This window comes from Gallus gallus, chromosome 5 (genome assembly GCF_016699485.2).
Source record: "Gallus gallus isolate bGalGal1 chromosome 5, bGalGal1.mat.broiler.GRCg7b, whole genome shotgun sequence".
Classification (NCBI taxonomy): Eukaryota; Metazoa; Chordata; class Aves; order Galliformes; family Phasianidae; genus Gallus; species Gallus gallus.
The window spans coordinates 43,013,810-43,031,322 of record NC_052536.1 but is presented as its reverse complement, the minus strand read 5'-3'; the positions used below and the strand labels follow the sequence as shown (position 1 = coordinate 43,031,322).

At 47.9% G+C, this 17,513-nt stretch overlaps 1 protein-coding gene across 11 annotated transcripts in view; it reads left to right on the top strand.

Annotated features, from left to right (window-relative positions):
• Positions 1 to 17,513, top strand: part of FOXN3 (forkhead box N3) — a 184,355-nt gene that overhangs the window by 64,414 nt on the left and 102,428 nt on the right. For all 11 annotated transcript variants that reach the window (XM_040701575.2, XM_046942413.1, XM_040701573.2 and 8 more), the window contains one exon: positions 80 to 636. In XM_040701575.2, the coding sequence (XP_040557509.1) occupies positions 94 to 636 (543 nt within the window). In that variant the 5' untranslated portion in view covers positions 80 to 93. The remainder of the gene's footprint in view (positions 1 to 79; positions 637 to 17,513) is intronic.

Genomic DNA, 17,513 nt, shown 5'->3' with positions numbered 1-17,513 from the left:
GAAAAGCTGTCAGAACGGTACCTTTACCAGCTAATAACTTTTTTTCTCTGTTTCTTCTTCCCCGGTGCGGGACTCCCAGGAGCCTCTGCCTCAATGGGTCCAGTCATGCCGCCCAGCAAGAAGCCGGAGGGCTCAGGAATCAGTGTTCCCAGCGGGCTGAGCCAGCGTTACCAAGATAGCGATTTGTCAAAGGCACTTCACGATGACGAGGACCTAGATTTCTCTTTGCCTGCCATCAGATTAGATAAAGGGGCCATGGAAGATGAAGAACTAACTAACTTGAACTGGTTACACGAGAGCAAGAACTTGCTGAAGAGCTTTGGGGACTCGGTGTTACGAAGCGTCAGCCCCGTTCAGGACATTGGTGACGACACGCCTCCGTCCCCCGCCCACTCGGACATGCCCTACGATGCCAAGCAGAACCCCAACTGCAAACCTCCTTACTCCTTTAGCTGCCTCATATTTATGGCCATCGAGGACTCGCCAACCAAAAGACTGCCCGTAAAGGATATATACAACTGGATTTTAGAACACTTTCCGTATTTTGCAAACGCTCCCACTGGATGGAAAAATTCTGTGAGGCACAATCTGTCCTTGAATAAGTGTTTTAAGAAAGTGGACAAAGACAGAAGTCAGGTAAGTTTGCAACCGTGGAGACCTGTCTGTCTGATGACACTCGCCCGCTTATCCCAGAACGTATTCGTAACTGTAAAATGCAGAATACGCAGTGCTGTCCTGGGTAATGCAGTTCATTGCATTCAGAAAACCAGCATTTCCTTAGCATGGCTCATTCTGATTTTATTAAATTCATTGTCTAGACATCAGTAAGAAAGCAGTCGGAGCGTGTGTTTTCTTTGCTCCCCAGCTGGTGTCTTCATGCATAGTGGTTAAATATTGTTTTTAGTTACCGTGCTGTGGTAATGGTTTCCAGCTCTACTAGATGAATGTAATCATGTTATAAATAGGCTGCTTGCTGTTCTTGGCTTATACAAACGTATAGTGAAAGGGTATGCCTTACGTAAGAGGCCATCTCTTTTTTCCCCGATCTGTGTCGTACTCAGAAAAGAGGGTTTTTTTTTTCTTTTTTCCTTAAATGAGCAGAAGTAGTACTGAACTGTAAGGGTGAAGCTTCATCTCTCACAGGTAGGAAGAGAAACTCTTTGAACAGAGCGGGTAGGTCTGGCATCAGAGGTGAAAGTTAGCAGAAACTCAGCTGTTCTCTCTCTGGAGTTTTGCCGCTTCTGAGAACAGTGCAGTGGCAGAAGGCTGGGCAGCACATTGTTGCTTTCGGATCTCTGCTGTTGCTGTCTGGTTTCATTGCTGAATCCTCAGCTGCATCTGCAGGAAGAGGCTGTGTGCGAGGGAATGGGGAAATGAGCCGCGCCGCGGAGGCAGGACTTTGCATAACCTTCTATTGCATAAACCAGTCTGGGAGCAGATAGCATTTTCCAGAGGGGGCGGGCTCCAGAACCTGCGATCTGGGGTGAATCTTTGGCAAAGTACGAGCGTACTGATAAAAATACCAGCTTGCAGCTTAATTTCACGGTCCTTCCCACAGGTTGGTGAACTAAATAGCAGGTAGGATCACGTCTCTGGCCGCTCCGCAGTTGGCTGAAGATCAGAATGGGAGCACTTTTTTCTGGCAGAAACAATAGATGCGCTCAGCTGCTGTATTTCAGTGAAGTTAGTGCTGTGATAGTCTTGTAACTGGTTACCCTGGAGCGAGACTTCTGTTGGTGGTGCTGTTCTCCCTAGTTTGGGTGCGATTTGACTTTAAATGCTCTGGAATAGAAGGTATTTTCTGGATGAGGAGTCTTACGTTACCCTAAGCTAACAACTTTTCATTTCAGATTACTTAGCTTGCTTTTCCTTGCAGCTTTACTTTTTTAAACGACTGACTTCTCATTTTATTTTTTTCAATGTCATTCCCTGAAATCCACTGTCCACGTATTGGAGATCACACACTGTATGTTGGTCTTTTTATAAATTCATTGCTGTGAACGATTGTGTACGAGATTAAAAAACCTGTTCCTGAACTGGATCTTGTTTCGTGTAAGCCGGAGCCTCAAATTCTTGTTTGGAAGCGAGACTATAATAGCAAGGGCCACACCAACCTTGTATGATCCTGTCCCAGGCCATAAGAAACCTTAACACACAGCGCATGTTAATAAAACAACCAGCACTGTAGCTGGCAAGGCATGCGTTTAGTGCTGCCGTTTGTTCTGTCTCCTTCCTCTGTTTACAAGCTGACTATTTAAATTACGGTTTCCTTCCTATGAGGAACTTGTCTTCGTGCATATCTGTCAAATATCCGCAGCCTTCTAAGATCACAGGAGCCATACCATGAAGCACTTCTCCACGGGGAAGGGGAGAGGCGCAAACATGAGTAGTCACCTATGTCTTGAATTCATGATTAGAGCCATGGTTACACAGCGAGACAATAAGGTGTGGGGGGAGCCTTTGCCTGTGTATGTAACAAGGTGGGGTTTTAGGCTTCCCTAGAAAAGCATAGGATATGAAAAATAATTCCTTCCATCTTTTCATGCTCCTGAGCCCTGAATAACTATGCAGTCACCCTGCTGGTAGCCACCATTAAGGTAATTGAGAAGAGAATCTGAAACTTAAAATGCACAAAGTCAGGTCGCTTCACTCGCGTCCTGGCCAAGGGACGTGGCAGGTGGGGACGGGAGTGCAGAGCTGGCGCTGGGGCTGGGTTGCTGAATCAGGTGCCTGACAGCTAATTGTGGACTTGGAAAGCACTGACCTCCGACTGCTGGCTTTGAAGGGACATTCATATGCTCTCACACACCTCCAGAGTTGGTTGGGGTGCCTTGGAGCAAGCGACTCTGTTGTTGACAGCAGCCTGCAAATCTCATGGGGTCTCTGGGGCCTCGGGGTGGGGGTAACTCTCCATTACAAGGAATCATCTCATGCCACTCCTTCCAGTTTGTTGCCACATTCTGCAAGCTGCAGGTTTAGAGTGTCCCTGTCTTACTGTTGTTATGTGACAAAAAACATTTGGCACATGGCATCTCTGAAATGCTAACAAGCTGGGCTCTGAAACGTGGGGTGCAGGGAAGGAGTTAATCAGTGCTGGGAATTGTAGGCATTTGCTAGCTGATGTGCGCTGACACACACTGAAAAGCTAGCAGCTTTCCTCTCCGAGTTGTGCTTTCCTCTGTTTGTTTGTATAGCCTTTCGGTAATCGTTTTTCTAAAAAAAGTTCTGCTGAACACTTAATTCTTTTTTGGATTCCCTCTGCATAGTGGTTCCCTCAGTCTTGGGCTCACTCATTTATATTCATGGGGCTAAATATGTATTTAATAGCCTGCAGCTCCTTCTGCGTGCGTGTGAACGCTCGCATTTCCTGATGTGAGATCCTTGCGACAGAAAGAACTTACAGGCTGTATGTCTTTGGTTTCCAGCTTGCCCTGTTCTGGATCTTCTGGGGGAGCAGACGTTTTCTCCCCAGCTGTGCTCACGTGTTGCTGCAGCACACAGAGCTGCCATGCCATCGGGCTCCCTGGGAAGGCGATGGTGACTGCGTGTAACTTTGCCGCGAGGCCCATCTGCCGGCTTTGAGACAGGCAGGAGGGCTGAAGAAGGGAAAACGCTGAGCCCTTGATTGTGCAAACCTCTTTGCATTGAGCTCAGCAGTTTAATAATAGTTGGCCGGAGTATAAAGTGTCACATGATGGGGAGCACAAGAGGAGTTCCCTGGCTTTGTTTATACTGCTGGACTTGTGAATTCAGTCATTCAGATTAATGCTATTGTGAGCACACAGATCTAAATGTCCTCTAGTGTGCGTCCCGTTTAGCGCAGCCCTCAGCCCGTGACTTCTCTGACTTCCCTGCCATCTGGTCCTTGGCTGTGGAGAGGAATTTTTCTTGTATATGCGTCTCCATAGCAACGCGTTTGCAGTTGATATGGAAAGTAAGCAGTTGCCCTAGCAACGGAGTTACTGATGTGGCAGCTCCTCTGCTCGCAGGGAAAGGGCTAAGCTAGTTCAGACGCATTATGTAGGTTTGCTGTAATTATAGCTGCGCCCACTAGTGCTGCTGTGGCTGAGGGTCTGTGGAAATATTTTGCGATAAGCCCCATTTTTTTCTCCTTGAAGATCTGTATTATTATCCGCGTAGGGATTCCTGGTTTGAACAAAGACCGATGAGGTGGTGTTTTCAGGGCATGTGATCAGCCTGTGCCATTTCCGAATGCAAACTTTGCTGACTGTTATTGTCGAATGCGAGTGGATGAAGGAAAAAGATGCTTTTATTTGGTCTCATTCAGCAGCCCAGTTATGGAAGAGGAAGCTCTCATCCTGCGCCTCGTGCTCTGCTGCCTTTGTTTGCCCGGTCTGTGCTGCTCCGGGTATCCCTCCTGCAGAGCGGGCTCCTCTTTGTGTCTGCCCTGCTTGTCTGAGGCAGAGAAACGTGCACGTGTTCCCAGCTGGGTGCACGCTGGGGAAATTCAAGACTCTTCAAGGTTTGTTTGGCACTTGTGCTGAGGGACGTCTCAATAAAAATGTCTCAGTAAAAATGTAATGAGAGTAAGGGATATGTTTATGGGGACGGGAGAAGAAAATTCTCCTCGCTTGATGTTGAGGTTATTCTTAGAAGTACATGGACCATAACTGGGTCACAGAGATCCAGCAAGACTCCTCCTCTGTCTGGAGCGGGCTGTGGGACCCGAGGCCTCCCGAGTGTTATCAGGGTGTGCGGGGTGTCCTCGTGTCCTGCACAGCCTGGTCTGTACCACGGCCAGGGAGCTGGCGGGACCCCAGGTGCAGCGTGGGGGCTTCTGAGGAGGCTCTGCAGCGAGTGTGCTTCCTCTGAGGTGATGCTGCCTGGGGTTCTGACAGGTAAAGCCCTGCAGGAAGGCAAGAGCTAGCTGGAGTGAGAGGCAGGGCAGCCTGGTTGTTCTTTATTATGAGATCTCTTAATCCAATCTGCATGCACACAAAGGTGGTAGGCTCGTGGCCGTATCCTCCCTCTGCTAACATTCAGGGAGATGTCGTTTGAAAGCTGTTTGGCCCTCCGGGTATGGAAACAATCTCCAGTTCTGATACTGTTATCACCTAGCCTGACCCACATAGCACAAGCATCAGAATTGCATTGGGTTTGTAACGTCTGCTTGGAACTACAGTGGAAAAACCCCTCAGACTCATGCTGAGGACTTCTAGTGATGCTGACGCCATTAATAAAATGATGTCCGAAATGAGCAGACCCAATTGTTAATATCCCAGATCATTCAAAGAAAAGCGTGGGTTTTTTAAATTAGAATTTGTTGTGTTTAACCTCAGATCCATCTCTTATATCTCAGTCTGTCATATATGTGTTCTGAGCCATCAGAAATGTTCCCCTCAAATTATTTTTCAAAGCAAAGAGAGTCATCTCCTTCCAGAGAAATCATAGCATCTCTAGAACCTTCCTCTAATACGGGATTTCCAGATATCAGACAGTTTGTGGAGAGCTTTCTTGAGCCCTTTCAGTTTTGTTTTTGAAGTGCAAAAGCGGGGAATTATACAGAATATTTAAATAATAGATTTCCAAAGGCTCTGCATGGAAATACTCTTCCATTTAGCTGGCTTCCAGCTGGTTGACTACATCATCGCTTACTCTTTGCAGTAGAGACTGCGTGTGTGTGCTGGTTTAGAGCTGTACGGTGCATAATTAGTTCTTTTTCAAACAGCAGTAAGAAGCTGGTGATATCCAGAGACCTCTCCACCTCCTGTCTCAGTCACTGGTGTTACCTCACCCTCAGGGAGGATAGGCAGTGGGCTCTCCCCATCCTGTGGTGGGCTCTGACTGTACCCTGACAGGCAGTTGGCCTGCTGGTTCTTTGGGGTGACTGATCCACGCAGACATGTTGTGAGGTGTGTTAGTGCTGCGGGGCCTGGGCACGAGAGCAGAGCCGGGCTGCTGTGCATGCACTGTGCCTGGGCTGTGCGGGCCAGATGGAGCGAGTTGTCGGCCGCAGCTCCTCCCTGTTCTGGGCTGTGTGCTCCGGCAGCATGCTGACACGCTTTGGCATTTCAGCGACCAGCCCTGGATCGAGTTGCAGATCGGATCCAGCTGGACTTTTTTCCTCTCTTTTTGAATTCTCAGGTTGCTTTTCAGCTCAGTTCCTCAATTCAGGTCACAGCCCAGCAGTCAGTGGTGCTGACACAACCGAGGGAGCTGTGACAGGGGCGGCTGGGGAGTACCTTTGGTTGAGGTGCCCAAGGGGCAGTGACAGCAGAGGCCTGACGGAGGCCAGCCCATTGGGAGAATAGATCACACATGAGATCACGGGATTGGGGCTGAAAGGAACCCCAGGGATCACTCAATCCAGCCCATGCTCAGCAGAGCCATCCTCAGCAAGGGGACGTAGCCAGGCAGGCTCTGAATGCCTCCAGAGGAAGAGACTCCCTTTCTTCTTCTGAAGATGTTGGCTTTTGGTTTTCTCCTGGGAGCAGTTGTTTAAGGGGCCAGGGGCCAGCATTGAGGATGCTTCACAGCTGGTCTAAACTGTGCCGAGTGTGGGCTGCCAGCCCCAGGCACAACCCCCCAGCAGTCTTTGCTATACAGATGAGCCCCCCTTCTCCAGGGCCACTCTGCGAGCCCCTCTCCAGCTCCTCCCAGCACCCGTGTCACTGCGCAGTGAGCTGATGGAAAACTCTTTTCAGTGGGATTATTTTTCAATGGGCTGATTTGGTTGGTTCTTTTTCAGCTCCCTGCTTGGCTTGTGGTCTCTGTGGTGGGGTGGAACCTGAAGCAGTGCAGGTGTGGGCTGAGCTCCGTTCAAATATGCAGCAGCTGGCAGCTCAGAGCTGGGGCAGGGGGTGGGCAGGGCTGTGGGGACATGAGCAGTGGAGATGGTTCTGAGGGAGCCGTGCTGGGGATCCTTCTCAAAAGCTGTTTTGAGAGGACGCTGCTAAGGAAGGATGTCCACAAAATCAGTTGTCAGGCTTTTCTGTGCTGCTGTCTTTATTTCCTTGTTGCCCCCCTCTGCTTCTTCCTTTTTCCTGGGGAGCTAACAGCACTGCAGACCCACAGACCCAGTCTGGCTCTGCAGCCGCTCTCTGCTCTGAGTACAGCACTGGGCTAGAATTCAGCTCTGAGTAGTGCCTTATGTGCCCATGAGCAAATGCTGACCCATGGGGAGCTGCAGGGAATCTCCTGGGAGGGGCTGATGTGCAGCTGAGCAGCAGGCTACGCAGTAAGGACTCACTCGGCTTTCTCATCAGACTGAACATTCACACTTCAGTTCTTCACCAAAACAGCAAAGAATCCATTTTAGCTACTAAGTGTATGTCCCTTGGACGTCTTCCTTCCCTGAAAGGGAAGCAGAATGCTTCCTGCTGGCTGAAGTAGAGCAGCAGGTTGTGCTGCACAGCCTCATTCCTGGGCAGAGACCTCTTGAGAAGCGCTTAGAAGAGCTGGTGGTGATTGAGTGGCATGACGGTGAGTGCTGCTTGGGCAGCCTGAGGCAGCCTGTGAGGTGCTGAGGAGCCTTCCTTCCTGTGTGCAGGACTGGCTGGTAGCAGGTTGCTGCACAGCTCTGTTTCCCATAGTTGTTCACATGTTGGCCCACTGGGCCTGCAGCTCACTGCCGCCTTCTGAATTATTTTCAGCTGTCTCGTTGCTGTGTCTTCATGGTAAGTCTAGGTAAATGGTCCAAGCTGAAATCCACGTGGAAAAGAAGCCCAGTCTGACTCTGTTTTTAATTTTTTGTTGTTTTGGTGTATTGATCAGTGGTGGCTCAGTGTCTGGAACTAGAAGTAACTGACTTCTGTCTTGTTGCGAATGGGCAGAACATTGCTGGATAAGGCATCGTGCAGACAACCCATGTAGCTGCAACAACGCGGTGCCCTACGATGCAGTTAGATGTGCAGTTAGATGTGCAGTTAGATGTGTGGATGCAGACTGCCTTTAAAAAAAGCCACGCAACTGCATCTGGTTAAGTATTGCTCAGTGCGCCTCCGGGGAAGCGCTGCGCTGCGCACTGGTATGTATTTTTTTAAGCTAATTAAGATTTCCCTCTCTGAGTATTTGCTCTTATCTTTTGATTCATCATCTGGTATTTTGAACCGGTGCAGGTTTCCTGTCTGCCATGCAAAAGAAGTCAGTGAAGAAAGTTTGCTTTAATGAGACGCATATAGACATTGCTGGTTTTCTGGTACTTGTAGCTCAAGACTGGTTGGTTGTGAAGAAGAAATTTGTTAAGAGCTATGAGATTTTGCTTTCTTCAGCATCAGTAGCTGGTTTGTTATGACTCAGAACTATAGCTTTAGTTCTTTGGTAGCTAACTGCTCTCCCAGTACCTGCCATGCAGCCCAGTTCCCAGCGAGTCTCTGCCCCTCTCCCAGCCGTTCCCCACCTCCTGCGCCTCAGCGCTGGCCAGAAGTGGGACACCTGCTCAGTTCAGGGACTGAAAGATGCTGCAGGCAGGAGAGAGGTGCTGTCAAGATTTATGTACACAACCACTGCTCAACTTGCTTCACCTGAGCCCTCCATATCTTATGGGTGCGAGTGGCCTCGGGCTCACCGGTTGTCTGAGGTGCATGAGGTGTGGGAGCAGGCAGGAACAGTGACCCGACTACTTTAGCATGAACATTTTTTCCTGTTTTTAATAGGCCCTTTTAAGCCTGAAATGTTACTTTTTTTTCTGTTCTCCCACCAGTCTGGACTCTTGACTTCAGGGGAGCTGCTTTTGGTTTACTCTTGGGTAAATACCGGAGAGCTGAGACTGAGGGCTGCGGAAAGCAGTGGTTGTAGCCATAAATGATGTCTCTGGCTCTTACTTGGTTATCCACAATGGTCATTTTGGAGATGGTACATTTTAATTTATTAGTTATGTTTTTCAAATTCCATTCTGGGTGTTATGGAAACTTTGCCCTGGAAACTGGTGTAGGAATTTGTGAGAGGACTCACTCCAAGGATCTTAAATACGAGTGGGTTTTTCCTTGCTATGGTACGAAAGAGACCAGATTGCTGTCCAGTGACTTAAGATGCCCAAACTCTATCTCCAGCATGCTGAATTGCTGCATTTCATTGCAGCAGTGAACAGCAGCAGTTTGCCAGTAGCTGAGTACTACCAGGATTCTGACACAGCAGTGTAAGTTGCTGAAAAACACCTGTTGGTAAGCAGAGGAATGAATGGAAGTCTGTATGGGGAAGTCTGAATAGCAGGGAAGTGTCTGTGGCACTGCATGGAGCAGAAACTTATTTATGGGATTTTGCACAAGAGAATCTAGTTGAATACTAAGAGCAAAATTCACACTAATTCAAGCTATCAGCAGAAAATTAGGCTCTGCTCCAGAGCTGTATTTATGAGATCCCATGGCTGCCTACTGTGGGAGAGTACTGACTGAGATGTGTTAACTATGGCAAATGTTTTTCTGATTTTACTGTGGAAAGAAAAGTCTCCAGTGCAACTGGTAGGGGCTGTGGGGGTTAATAAAGGCTGGGGTTGGGTACTGACACACCTTGTCTCAAGCTTTCATGTCCATGTTTTTCTCTTCTCCTCCCCCTTTAGTTTGAAAGGTGGAGAGTGGGAACACACGGCCTAAGGTTATGCGTGTTCTTTTAGAACTGGGGAGGAGTTTTGAAATGCTCTGCTTTTAGATGAGGAGGAAGGAGGTAACTGTCATTGTTAGGAGTAAGGGATACAGAGTGTAATGAAAGCTGCAGTTTTGCAGGTAGGTCCGTTCTCCTTAAATGTCGGGTAGAACTAAACGTTTCACATGGTTTGTCTTTAAGAATAAAATCCTTTCCATGCGGGATAACCGCTTTTGCATCACTATCTCGTACAGTCTGTCTGTGTGCAGCCTTCTCCAGCCCTACAGCAGGGAAACCGCATGTCCAGGGATCCTCACTGCTCTTAGGAACGCTGCCAAGTCTTTGGAGAGGAATGCTTGATGGATGTGAGAACTGCATGCTGCGGGCTGAGCTGGAGCTACAGTTACACCCAGACTTGGAGAGAAAATGGTATAGAGCTCCTGGGTCAAAAGGCATTTCATCCTGCAGGAATCGCCTTTACAGACTGCGTTCAGTTGTAAACTTCAGTAAAAATCGTGGTAGGATTCTTGCATTCATTCCCCTTTCTTGAAGTACTTCCGTGCTGTAGAGCGGTGGTGTAAATGATGCATTGGTTTACAGGAGTTGCAGATGTAGGTGTTTTGTTGGGAGGGACCAGAAGTTATGGGGTTGGTATGGCTGAGATAGTGGGACGTCAGGCAACTGCTTTGTTTTTCTGTTCTGGCAATTGACATTACACATTATTGTTACATAATTGCCTCATTGCACTAATTAATTTGGCTTTTCTCTCTCTTGCCCCCCTTCCCTAGAGATCAATGTTTTCTCTCAGGGCTCAGTGCTTAATATGCAGACCTCACTGTTGTAAGAGCAGGGTTGTTTTTTTGGTTTTGTTTTTCCAATTTATTTCATGTTCTAGTGCTGTTTAGACTTTGGGCTGCACGGCAGAGGAAAGAAGCTGTCATAAAGAGATAAATTGCACTGAAGACTCGGTACAGAGCTAGCTCCCAGCTATTGAGACAAATGGGATTTTATTGTTCAGGCTCTACCTCCTCTTCTGCTTTAATTCATTTATTTTTGTATCTCTCTATCCCTGTGTGTATATGTACGTGTGCGTATATGTGTATAAACACTACTTAATCATTTTGGTTTTCAGATCATCAAAACACTTGCGAGGTGAAATGGGAGCAAAAAGCAGTACGGATTTGGAGTGTCACACAAAGCTTCCTACTTGCTCGCATCCCTGCGTTAGGAAAGCAGCATGCTGTGGCAGTGGCATGTGCAGAATTTCCTTAGGACAGATGTGCTGTGTTGCCGCAAATGGTTACCAATCAGTCTAAACAGATCACTCTAAATCATGATGCTAACTAACCTGAACTGTCTCTCTTGTTTCTTGTGGGTTTTTTTTTTCTTCCTAAAAGAAACCAGAGCTTGGATTGTAGAAAAAAAACAACAACTCTACTTCTGTTAATTTTTATAGTCTTAGGTTTTGCTAAAACACCTGTAAGACTTCAGTGCCTTTTGGGGCAGTGCTGCTTGCATTTGGAGGAAGAAAGTTCCCTGTTCTTAGCTTAAGAAGTCTGCTTTGGTCTGTCATTTGCTGTTGGCTTTTAGAGCTGAGTAATTTGGAATTTGGGAAAACAGAAACGTAATTATGACCATTTCCATGAAGAGATGAGCTTTTCTGTCATCCCTCTTGTTTGAGAAGAAATAGAAAATCTTCATTTAGAAAGCTTTGATTTTAATTTGTAGTATTGAAATGGAAAGAAAGATCTTGCTTTCTTACCCTGTTTTTTCTGCTGACTTGGGAAAAAGTGTAGGAAAATGTAGTCCTCTTCCCCCAGCTAAAACATTTGCATTATTTTAGTTTCTAAGTATACACGCTTATGATTTAACTGCTTTTACTAATTAGCATCTGCTCCTTCACCACCACTCGAGTCCCCCTCACCCTCCAGTGGCACTATTGCCAAAAATCCATTTGGCTGGGCTTGAGCTGACGGGACAAACTTCTGTGTCTTGATTACAGTACAATTACCCATTTGTGTGCTGCATCAACCTCAATTTATTTCCCTCACAATTTATAAATTAGGGGTCACAAACTTGATTTTGGGTTTGCACTCTGAATCTTTAATTTAGCCATGCATTAGGAAAGGGAAGAATTTGCTTCATCAGTGAGCTCTGTTTTTTCCTGTTTTGACTGTCGGTTCCTGTTGTTTGGCATCAGTTTGAACAGCGTGATGGTTCCAGAGCTTGCTTAAGTGGCTTTTCAATTCAAGCCATGTGTAACTTCAGCTCTGCTAACGGGGTGGGACTGCTTCTCATTCTTCATACAGATACATGGTCCTCTTTTCAAAGAGAGGCGTTTCTGTAATGATCCAGATGAGTCTTCTGTGTTGTGTGGCTGTTAAGGTAGACAGAATAATGCCAGTGTCCAGATGTGTGTGTAAAAGTGCAAATGCACGTGATAGGGATGGGGACAGCGGTTTCTATGCAGATTTGTGCCCTAACATTCATGAATTTGTCTCAAAAATCACAATACCGTTTAAAATAATGGGAGATGTCTTATTTTAGAGTCTTTAAGATCCCCACCATCTCTTTACAGAAGCGAAGACAACTGGAAATGCTTTGTTTTCATGATTTCGGAGCATCTTAGGCGTTTCTAATGAAAACACCTAAAATCCCGATGTGGTACAATGCCATGGCTTGGCAGTATTGAAGCCAGATTCTGGAGGTTACTGTCAAGCTGTAGCCTGTCGAGTTTCTTCAGACTCTTTTGTTGGTGGTATGTTTAGCATTTCCCCAGAGAGCCCTTTGTGGAGGAGACACAGCAATTAGAGAAATCCTCTTTAGTACAGTGTCTGCAGTAGTAGGACCCAGCTCTAAGGCCTGGGGCTGTTTGGAGGACTCCCTAGGAAGGGGCTGGTGTTTTGGTTTCCTCTGTGAGGTAGGCAAGTGTGGATGTGCACAGTGCCTCCGTGCTGGAGGGCTGGCTCTTGCTCTTCAGCAGGGCTTCGGCTGCTACCCAGACCTGAAGCTGCTCCCAGAGTTGTTAATGGTCATTTGGGTCCATGTAGTTAATTATAAAGTGCCCCTTCCTTTTTTTTCGGCCTTGGGTAGGACCTTCAGCAACTTGGACCTCGTTGTCTGGGTACACATCTTTCTCTCTAGGAGAGTACATTGTTTTTCACTTTTAGGTATTCATTTCCTATTGCTGTTTTGTTTCTTTTCCCTTAGTTCTTTATTGTTTCCCTCGCCTACTAATGGGGCTGTTCACATGCATGGGTGTGAGGGCAACGCGGCAGGGTGAAGGGCTTTAAGTCACCCTTATGCCGTGCTGAAAGCTCATTAGCATTTAAGAAAAGCAAGAAGTTGCAAGCCTTTTTGAACAAAACGTTTCATTTGTACACCCTCTGCTATTTTTGGTGCGTCAAACGTGAAGGCTTCCTGTGTGAAACCGATAGCGAAGAAGATCACAGAAGACCTGGAGCAGTGACTCAGGTCACAGCAGGCCTGTTAGTGTGACACCCGTGTCATCAGAATAGCTTCGTTCTGGCATTCTTCAATGAGATTTTCTTTTCCTTTAGAGGGTGTATTCGTTCAAAGGCACATTTGATCTTGAATAATTTGGAAGAAAACAATTTTCCATCTCTCGGTTCTGAACGCTAACGCAGCGTTAACATCTGATGTTGGATGGACTGTCAATTTTTGTTACTGGAATCTGCTCAGAAATGGTCTCTCCCTGTTTCCTTCCACTCCAGGCACATTAAGTCAGATAAATTCATGCACTGATGTTTAATCATTGAGCACTAATCACCTTTGTGCAGTATTGATCAGCAGCCTTTTTGTATACTATGATTATAATGAGTAATAGCCTGCTGGTAAGCACCGAGGAGTGGTGCAGACAGTGATTTAGCCCTGCGTCTATCATCATACAGCATTGCTTTCCTTTTCCCCCACTTCCATGCTCCAGCTGGGTGCAGCCCTTCCTGCCTTCCCGCAGACACGTGTCGTTCTCCAGCTGCACCCGTCCCACACGCCTGCGGTTGCCCATGGGATCCTTTTCCTAAGCAGCGTGTCCTTCTTCCTCCTCCTCCTCTCAGCTCACTCCTGTTTTACAGGTGACTGTCTGTGAACATCACACTTGAAAAGGACTGCTTGTGAGATAACGAAGTTAAAAAAAGACTGGGGAAAACCCAAGTAGGCAGGGCTGTGGTGTGTGGGTTGAAGGCTTTTTTCCCCCCTTCCTCCCACCCTTTCCTTGCAGAGTAAACGACCCAGTCTGTGTGTGAATTTACTGTTCTGAATAACCTCTCTTCTGCGCACACAACTGATGCTCACATCCTGTTTTCTAGCAGCTTGGCCTAAGCAGCGCCCTGAAGAGCCGTGTTTCTGTTTCTGCGGGGTTCGTTTCAGCTCGCTCTCAGGCCAGTTCTGCTGCCTGTGGTGCACATCCTCCCATTCCCTTGCAAATTTAAGGAAACCTGCTTTTCCTTTACGTCACTGTGGGATTAGGAGTAAAGTGAAGTGGACTTTAAACGGAGGAAGAATATACACTGAGTGAGGATCCTTAGTTATGTGGACTTTGAGGAATGCTTTGCTAATGAGGAACTGGCCTGCCTTGGGAAGCAACATGAATAAACCCAATTCTTACCAAGCTGCAGATTTTCATCAAGGACTTGCTGGCTTCCTTGAACGTATCTAGGTGGAAATATTTGTCTTCTTTTCGCTTTAAATCCACTCACACCAGTGAGTCTCAGTCGTGTTTGTCTCATGGAATCACTTTGCCTTGTTTAATAAACTACCTGCGTACTTTTCAAATCTGTTTCATTGGCGGAAGTGCTCGGGGCAGCTGAAAGGCAGTATTAATTACCAGCTCTGAAATACGCTTGATGGAGTGGCTCATGCTGCAGAGGGCCCTTGTGCCGTGCCGAGCCGTGCTGTGGTGCATCTGCTGCTTTCTGCCTTTCCCCATTTGCAACCCGCTTAGCTGTGCATATAAAAACTCAGGCACCTAAAAACCCAACTAAAACCTAAAGGACAATTGCCTTTTTACAGCGTTAATTAATCTTACTGTCATAACTTTGGAGACTGAGCAGCCTCATCTCTCCTTACTGCTTTTACAAGCCCAGCACAGGTGAATGCTGGTGCTCCTACAGGCAGGTGCTGCCATGACTTCGCACTGATCTGCACTGAGCAAGTGAGCCAGAGTTTGGGCACAGCTGAGGAGTTGTCCTGTTTGGGGGGACGTTTGCAGTGCTAGAATGGTTTGTTTTGCTCCCCAGCATTTGTCATTCAGCCATGAGAAAGAGAAAAAAACAGTAAAAAAAAAAAAAACTATTTTTGACCTTGATGTAGAAGTGGGATTGAAGGAGAGATCGGGACGTTGTGTACAGGCAGCAGAAACGTGTGTTGCAGTGGGCAGTGAGCGGGGCCTGGCAGTGGTGTGTGCCTGCGCAGTGCCTGGGCTGCACAGGGCTGCGGCCGCCTGGCGTAGCGCACGGGCCCACCTCAGAGCACGGCTGCCAGGCCGCATCTCCAGCTGTCCGTCACTGTGCCTGGATTTTCCCCTCAATTCATCCCGTGAACCAAATGAAGCACTAAGCAAATAAAACCCCCGCATTAAACAGTTACAGGGGGAAATGGTGCCAATCCATTAGCTTTTGTCAGGTCTTCCTTATTTCTGTTTTTATTTGTGGCTGCTAATGGAGTTAGTCCCACCCACTCCCTCCCACCGGTTTCTGTGAGCTGTTAACCCCTTCCCCTGGAAGTTCCCTCCCTTGCTCATTTCATCATTAACGTGCTGGCAGACAACGCCTGACCCGCCGACCTCCAGCACTGATCTAAGCGTTGGATAATTTTTTGAGTATCTGTTGTGTGAAGGGTTGTTGTAAAATTGTTCTGGCTTTTCAGATGCTTTGTAACCATCTATTTGCAGAAGGCGCTGCGTATTTTCCCTGGCTGTTGTGTGAGGCAGCCCGGGGATACTGTGTGGCACATCGGCTGGCCATACTGGGGTGCTCAATCCATGGCCCTGACACACCACCTGCATGGCTGCTATGGGGCTGCTGCTCTGCAGTCTCGGGATTTGTTTTTTTTTTCTTCTGCTATTGACTTTATCGGTGACCTTGAGCACTTTTTTTTGTATTCTTTTGTTTCTGTGTATCCTCAATTTTCAACAGAGCGGGGCTGACTGCACTTTCTATGTGCGCTCAGGAATTCTGTAGGCCGACCCAGCAGTAGCAGTGCTGCTTGCTTCCTTATCTCCTCAGACCCGCTGTGATGGCCTGCCGACAGCCCTGTCTCTGGGCTCCCTGCTTCCCAGCCCCGTGCCCCTGTGCCCACTGGACCCCGTGCTCTGCTCCTGCCAGGCAGCGCTGCTGCCTTTCCCTGTCCCTTGGCCTGGTTGGCCTTGCCAGGCCCGGGGCTGCCAGGCATTGCAATGGAACAGCACACGTCTGCTTTAGTTATGAGCGAGGCTTTGTTTAAGGGCAGCAAACAACAGTATTCTCTTCAGGCTCTTGCAGGATTTCCATATGGCTGTGAAATAGTTTTATAGGGTTGTTTGCAAATGTACTGAATGAGGAAATGTCTGACAGGCTAAGTATGGCTCACAGAGAGCAGTGATACCACATGCCTAAGCCTGTCAGAGGAGTCTCTTTGTTGTGAGAGCATGGGACACTGCTGTGGTGATATCCTGTGGCCTGCAGGCAGTGGTGGGGGCCAGCTCAGGGTGCCGGCGGGCATACAAGGCTTGCATGGCACAGGGGCAGTGGGGGGGCTGAGGGGGAGCCATGGCTGTGCTGTGCACGTGGTGTCGTCTGGCAGAGTCATCATGGTGGGAACAGTGGCCCCGTGTTGAAGATCATGGAATCCGCAGCCCTGACTCTGGGGACATGCCTTGGGTTTGTGGTTTTCAAGGCAGTCAGATTTGCTGGGTGCCTACGCCACACACTGAAAGAAAGACATTTCTGACTTCTCTGTTCTTTAGTTTGTATAAATCTCAGCCTGTCTCTGCAAGCAGTCCTTGTGCAGGCACTGTGCTTAGGTGTGACCTGCAGCCCCTCTGCTCTGCCTGTGGCTCTGCTTTGGGGGCACCCTCTGGAGTCAGGCTGGGGCTGCCCCTGGCAGTACCGCTGGGAGGACTGCGGCCCTTGGCACAGCTGGGCTCTGTTTCCTGGGGGTCTGTGCTTGTGAAGAGAGAGAAAACTTCAGGTATATTCAGCTGGTGGGACTTGAACTCCTCCACTGGAGGGATGCAGGCTTTCTGCATGGCTGTGCATTTGAACAGTGCTTGTTTACGTTGCAGGAGCCTGCCCTGTGATCCTGCCTATGGAACAGGTGAACTGGAATTCCACCCATCTCTCCTTTTCTCTAGTTGTTACTTTACAGCACTGTGCTGGTCTCTGTACCTGGATTAATCACTTGCTTGGCTGCTCCTTGTTTAGGGGCGTGGGGAGTTTATTTTGTTTAAGGTGAGGAAGCTCTTCTCACTGTAATCCTACTTCTCACTTAAGGGAAGCTGCTCTCTTATGGGATCTTCCTCATCTAGCTCCCCAGTCTGCCCATGGTGTATGGGGGGAACTCTGGGCACCAAGATGCTTATGGCCCCGCACCACCTGGGCAGCACCAGGCCACTGTCCCAGTGGCAGGACAAGGATCTAGCAGCTTGTGTGTTGATGTCTGGGAGAGTTCGTTGAGGAAATGGGCTTAAAATAGCAAGAGATGAGCACGAAAGCAGAGGCCTGGACTTCTGCAATTTGAGCTAATGGATATTTTTACCTGGGGCAAAATAAGACCTGAAAGGCCCCAGTCTTTTGTTCTCTTGAGAATAGCGGTGATTTCTTGATGCAGCTGGTTTACTTGGGGTGGAACACCACGCTCCAGCAATCCTTCCCTTCACACCATTTGTTTCACGTATCAAATGAGCATGTATTTATGGCCATGTAACTGCGTTTTAACTAGTCAGAGCTCTTTCTCAGCTTTGTGCTTGATCTGCG